We start from the raw sequence: 6,435 nt of genomic DNA, 5'->3' as shown, positions 1-6,435 counted from the left end.
CCGGCTGGATGGGATAAGGTGGGCAGAAACCCACTGTCCCCATCACAGGAAAACTGGGATCCTGGAGCGTGGGGGATGCAAAGTCACCTGGTGCTCTGGCACTGCAGGGAGAGGGGCACTGGGCAGCTGCTGGTGGGGCCAGCGTGGCTGGCGTGGGTGGCTTGTGGTCCCTGGGGTGCAGCGGGAGCAGAGGGGAAGAGCCATTTGCCCACGTCGAAAAAACCTCTGCGGGTGGGGTGGGGGTGGTTGGTGTCCTGCACCCCTGGATCACAGCTGGCACCCCGTGAGTGAACCCTTGGGTCACCCCGGCAGCCTGGCCCTTGGGGGGACCAGGGTAGCCACCAGGAGCAATGAGCCATGTCCCTGGTTGGGGATGCCATCCCAGAGGGAGCAAGAGGCAGGCAGGGAAACGGGTGGCCGGGAGCAGGATGTGGCCTGGAAAACGGGGTGCGGAAGGGAAAAGCATCACGTGTGTGTGTGTCTGTGCGCGGCGGGGCCGTGGGCTTTGCTACGCCGGGGGGTTTTAGCGAAGGTTGGCGAAGGAAGACGTGCTGGGACACCGGCGAGGTGAGGGGTGGCAGCTCATCACCCTGCAAAGCACCAGCATGAGCCAACGCCGGGCTTTGCCAGCCGTGCCGGCCGGGTGGGAGCACAGCAGGGGTGAGGGGGCTGCGGCGACTGACGCTGCTCTTCTCTCCATCTCTCTTCTCCCTCTTCCCCTGCCCAGAGATCCCCCAGTGCGCCGGCTGCAACCAGCACATCCTGGACAAGTTCATCCTCAAGGTTGCAACCGCTCCTGCCTCAAGTGCGCCGACTGCCAGATGCAGCTGTCCGACCGCTGCTTCTCCCGCGCCGGCAGCGTCTACTGCAAGGAGGACTTCTTCAAGTGAGTACCACTCGGGAGCCCACAGCCCCCTGAAAGCGCCGTCTCCCCGCTCGCGAAGCAGGCAAACGCACAACCTATTTTTAAGCGTAATTTCTCCAAAAATCTTCATCTATCTTTTTTTTATTATTATTATTATTATTATTTTTTGTTGTTGTTGTGGAAATAAAGGAAATGTTAGTGTCTTACGGCTGCCGCAGGCTGGATGCTGTTTGTTGAGATTTAACCTTCTTAAAACCCCACGTCTCCCTGATTCTCCCGTCCCTCCCCTGTGCCGGTTTGCAGCCCCCACGGCCCGGTGAGCGGCGGCGTTCGGCAGTGGCCCCGGCTCCGCTCGGAGCTAGAGGGCAGGAGAAACCCGCACAAGGCAGCGGCAGCGCTGCCTGCTCCTGCCCGAGCCCCTCGCTCGCCTCACTGGGGTTTGCTGACCCCTTATTTTTCTTTTTTTTCTCTCTTCTTTTCTTTTTTTTTTATCTTTTCTCTTTTTTTTTTTTTTAAACCTTTTTTTTCACTCCCAATAGAGTGAAAACCTCATTTGATTTCCTTGGCAGCTGCCTCCGAGCAGCGCGGTGCCCCAGCCCGGCTATTTCCCCGGTCCTGCACGTGGCAGGGCAACCCACTTCCCTTAAAAATGGACTTTTCAGTGGGGATGCTTTAATCCCTGGCTGCTGGCGAAAGCTGGGAGCTTTCCCAAGGGATGGCAGAGGTTGTTGCACCGGGGCCCGGCACAGCTGTGCCGGCGGTGAATCCCCGTGAAGTGGAGTGGTGCTGCTTTACGCTCCCGCGGGGAGGAGGGCTGGATTGTGGCCAGTGGGTGCCTTGTGCTGCCCGGGTGCAGGTGATGGAGCCCTGCCGAAAAGGACCTGCTGCACTTTGGGGACCGGGGCCACCTCCCCACGCCATCATCTCCTGCACATCCCCAGCCGTGCCGGCTCTCCCCATCACCCCATGCCGCCTTCCAGCCGGCTAAACCAACCGATGGTGATTACACCCCGCACTAATCCCCATGCAGGACTTTCCCTGCCTGCCCATCCCCGGGCTCTCAGGCCTCCTACGTGTCCGTCCGTCCCCCCCCCTCCAGCCATCAGGGCCAAAGATGCAGCCTGGATTTCTCCTTCCCAACCGGAGGAGAGTGCGACGGTCAAAGCAGCCGCTACAGCCTGGGTAATAACACTTCACTTCTGATATTTTCCAGCCTATTAATCCCCAAGTCATTTAAATAGTTGCCCAAAAAGGTGCGGGTGATCAATGTTAATTAGAGTTGAAAGATCAGCGACTTTCTTAGATGAGGTCCTGCCTGGATTATTTGGTGCCAATCAATAGCATCTCGGCGCTCGCTCGGGCACTCGCCTCACCTTTATTTCAACCGCTCATTGATTTCGGGGTAGGTAACCTGTGGAGGACGTGAGGATTTAAGGCCAACTTCAGAGGCAGGTCTGCAATGCGGGAGCTGCTTCCGAAAAGACCAATTTTTTTGATTTTTACCTTTTTTTTCCCCCTCCCTCAAATCACAGCTCTTCGTCCCCAGCCGTGGGCAGCTCTGCCCTGGGTCCGGCCATCCCCAGGGGATGCAGAAACACCCCGGGATGCCGCAAGGGGTTTAACATGGCTTTAATAGTGTAATGTGGGGGTGGAGGGTGGAAGGACAGGGGGAGGATGGGGCTGCAGAGTGTGCACCGGCTCAGCCTTGGGCACAGAGAAGCACTGTCTGTCTGTCCTATCCCTCCCTCCATCTCCCATCCCATCCATCCCTTCACCCCTCCCTCCATTCTCTCCATCACTTCATCCCTCCCTCCCTTCATCCCTCCATCCCTCCCTCCCTCCATCTCCTATCCCATCCGTCCCTCCATGTCCCTCCCTCTCCCCCCCTCCCTCCCAGCTGACTTCAGGAGAGCTGAGGTCTCCTCGGCAGATGTCTGGGGACTCTCCCTTTAGGATACAAACCCAGAAAACAAGATAAAACAGGTTTTCCCTCCTCGCCTGCTGCTTCCCAACACCCCTTTGGGCAGCTGCTGAAGTTGGGCCGGCTCCACTCATGCCCAGCGTGTCCCTAGGTGACACCTGCCTGACTGGGGGACAGTCTGAGGGATGCAACTTTGGTGGCCATGCCTTGGTTTTGCAGAAGGCGTGAGGGCATGGGCAGCCGTGGGGCTCACGGGGTGATTTTTGCATGACTGGGGGACGTTCAGCCCTCGGCGGGGCAGCGAGAGGTCCCCGGGGTGGCCGTACCCCCTGGGCAACCCCGAATGCCACCGCCTGTCCCTGCAGCCTTGGGGCTGGGGACCCAAAAGCTTGGGTTTTCCTGGCCTGCCTCCTTCGAAGCAGAGGGGTCTATTTAAGGCGTAGGGGACAGATTTATTCTGATGGCTTTGCTGCCTGAGCTGCTGCTGCAACGCCAGGACATCTCCGTGGGGTCCCGGCACACCGCTGATGGGGCGCTTAGCGGTGCTGTGGGGAGACCCCGCAGAGCCCTCGCGGTGCCGGTGGGGATCTGCCCCACGTCAGTCCCAAAGCCCACAGCATCTGTTGCGGAAAACACCGGTGGAATGTCCACTTATTTTTGACTTTCTCCTCCATGCCACCACCTCATGGCACGTGTTGCCCTCGTGCTGTTACTTCACTCGAGGCCAGGTGTTACCCAGGTGTTACCCAGGTGTTACCCAGGTGTTATCCAGGTGTTATCCTTCATGTCTATGTGGGGGCAACCGCACGTGGCCACGGCCTGGGCTGCACCCACACAAGAGGACCTGGCTCCTGGGCGCATCTGGAGCGATGGGTGCGCCAGGAGCTCTGCAGCAGAGTGCCTGCCGTCTGCGGGGGGTGCCGGGCCAGTCGTACGCTCCTTGCACGCTCCTTTGCATGCCCCTTGCACACTTCTTGCACCGTTCTCGCCTGTTCCTCGCATGCTGCTTCCACGCTCCTTGCGTGCTCCTGCCACACTCCTCGCATGCACCTTCTGTACTTCTTGCACCATCCTCACATGGTCCTTGTATGCTTCTGCCACACTTCTTGCACGCTTCTTGCACACTTCTTGCATGCACCATCCTTACATGGTTCTTGCATGCCCTTTCCACACTTCTTGCACGCTCCTTGCATGCTGCTTCCACACTCCTTGCATGCTCACTCCCCACTTCTTGTACAATTCTTACAGGGTCCTTGCATGCTTTTCCCACACTTCTTGCGTGCTCCTTGCACACTTCTTGCACCATTCTTGCATGCACCTTCCACACATCTTGGTCCCATTCTGGCACGCTCCTTGCATGCTGCTTCCACGCTCCTTGCATGCTCACTCCACACTACTTGCACAATTCTTACAGGACCCTTGCATGCTTCTTCCACACTTCTTGCATGCTTCTTGCACACTTCTTGCACCATTCTTGCATGCACCTTCCACACATCTTGGTCCCATTCTGGCACGCTCCTTGCATGCTGCTTCCACGCTCCTTGCATGCTCACTCCCCACTTCTTGCACAATTCTTACAGGGCCCTTGCATACTTCTTCCACGTTTCTGCCACGCTCCTTGCACACTCCTCGCAGCCGTGCTGGCAAGCTTGCTCGGGCCCACCTAGCCCAAGCTGGCCCACCCGACGCACCCGTCGGGCTGTCGTTACGGTGCAAGAGCCCCATCATTCTGCATTAATCTGGGATTCATCATGCTAGCGGGGCGGTGTAATTAATTTATTTGGTATTAATGTGGATGAAATATGTACTGCCTTTGCAGGGGAAAATCAGGCAGCCTATAAGCATTAGTTAAAAGAACCATTAAAATCAAACCTTCCTCGGCTCCATTAGGCTGGTCTCTCACACTGAAGAAGATAAACCCCTGCCGTGTGAAGTGTCATGCATAATTAGGTTGATTGCTGGTTTAAACTCTGCCCTGTCTCCCAGTCCCCACCCAGCCTCCGGCGAAGCCCACCTCGCCGAGAAGCTCAGGGTGGCCCTCTTCTCCTTGCAGGCGTTTTGGGACCAAATGCACGGCGTGCCAGCAGGGCATCCCTCCCACCCAGGTGGTCCGCAAAGCTCAGGACTTCGTCTACCACCTCCACTGCTTCGCCTGCATCATCTGCAGCCGGCAGCTGGCCACCGGCGACGAGTTCTACCTGATGGAGGACGGGCGGCTGGTCTGCAAGGAGGACTACGAGACTGCCAAGCAGAACGGTAGGCAGCCCGAAACGGATACGAGGTGGGACATCACACTGAGGGGTGGCCACGGGTCATGTCACCGGCACTGTACCTGTGGGAAGGGGTCATAGAGTCATAGAATTGCTGAGGTTGGAAGGGACCTTGAAGATCATCAAGTCCAGCCATCAACCTACCCTGACAATACCACTTCTAAACCATGTCCCTAAGTACCACGTCTACCCCTTTTTTCAAACACCTCCAGGGATGGCGAATCCACCACCTCCCTGGGCAGCCTATTCCGATGTTTAATAACCCTTTCAGTGAAAAAATGTTTCCTAATATCCAATCTAAACCTCTCCTGACATAACTTGAATCCATTTCCTCTCGTCCTATCATTTTTCACCAGGGAGAAGAGGTCAGCCCTCACCTCTCTGCAACCTCCTTTCAGGTAGTTGAGGAGGCTGAGGGGAGACTATATTACCTTCTACTTCTCCAGGCTAAACAACCCCAGTTCCCTCAGTCATTCCTCATAAGACTTGTCCTTCAGACCCCTCACCAGCTTTGTAGCCCTTCTCTGGACACGGGCTCTGGCTGCAGGCTCTGGGGCAGCTGGTTTTGGGGAGCTTTTCCCCAGGGTGTGGGCTGGTGTTTTGGGGTTGCTCAGGCTGTTGTGGTCGGGGCTGGTACCGGCTCCTTCGTTTGCAGATGACTCCGAGGCGGGTGCTAAGCGGCCCCGGACCACCATCACGGCCAAGCAGCTGGAGACACTGAAGAACGCCTACAAAAACTCCCCCAAGCCCGCCCGGCACGTGCGGGAACAGCTCTCCTCCGAGACGGGGCTGGACATGAGGGTGGTACAGGTGAGTCCATGGGGATGCCCCTCTCCACCCTGCCCCTAGTGAAGGGGGACACAGGGGTCCCAATGGGGTGCCGGGGTGCTGCGTTTCAGGGGTGCCCAGGAGCTGGTTACAGGGATGAGAGGCTTCAGGGGATGCAGAGGTGCCAGGGGTATTGGGGTGGCGTGGGTGCCCGGGAGCTGGGTTGCAAGGATTCTGGGGTGCTGAGTTGCATGGATGTGCGTGAGCTGGGCTGCAGGGGTGCTGGGTTCCACACATGCTGGCATGGGGGGCTGCAGGGATGCTGGGTGGCAGAAGTGCAGGGATGCTGGCATGCTGGGATGTAGGGGTGCCGGGATGCTGGGGTGCCGGGATGCTGGGGTGCGGGGATGCTGGGTTGCAGGGGTGCTGGTTGGCAGAGGTGCAGGGATGCCGGCATGCTGAGATAAAGGGGTGCCGACGTGCCGGGATGCGTGGGTGCTGGTATTCTGGGCGGCAGAGGTGCTGGCATGCAGGGGTGCCATGGTGCCGTGGTGCCATCGATATCCCCATTCCCCCCCAGGTGTGGTTCCAGAACCGGCGGGGCCAGGAGA

The 6,435-nt window shown here is 58.1% G+C and overlaps 1 protein-coding gene across 1 annotated transcript; it reads left to right on the top strand.

Moving 5' to 3' along the window:
• Positions 1–732: 732 nt before the first annotated feature.
• LHX4 (LIM homeobox 4) lies at positions 733–6,434 on the top strand (the record flags this gene model as incomplete). The annotated part of the gene is made up of 4 exons (XM_009892929.1): positions 733–886; positions 4,840–5,042; positions 5,712–5,866; positions 6,405–6,434. Coding segments are annotated over exons 1-4 (453 nt in total), but the record flags the coding sequence as incomplete, so codon positions are not given.
• Between the last annotated feature and the right edge of the window lies 1 nt (position 6,435).

This window comes from Charadrius vociferus, unplaced genomic scaffold, assembly GCF_000708025.1.
Source record: "Charadrius vociferus isolate BGI_N301 unplaced genomic scaffold, ASM70802v2 scaffold39, whole genome shotgun sequence".
In the NCBI taxonomy this organism is placed as follows: domain Eukaryota; kingdom Metazoa; phylum Chordata; class Aves; order Charadriiformes; family Charadriidae; genus Charadrius; species Charadrius vociferus.
Note: the sequence above shows the minus strand (reverse complement) of the source record. Positions and strands in the feature narration are given on the sequence as shown.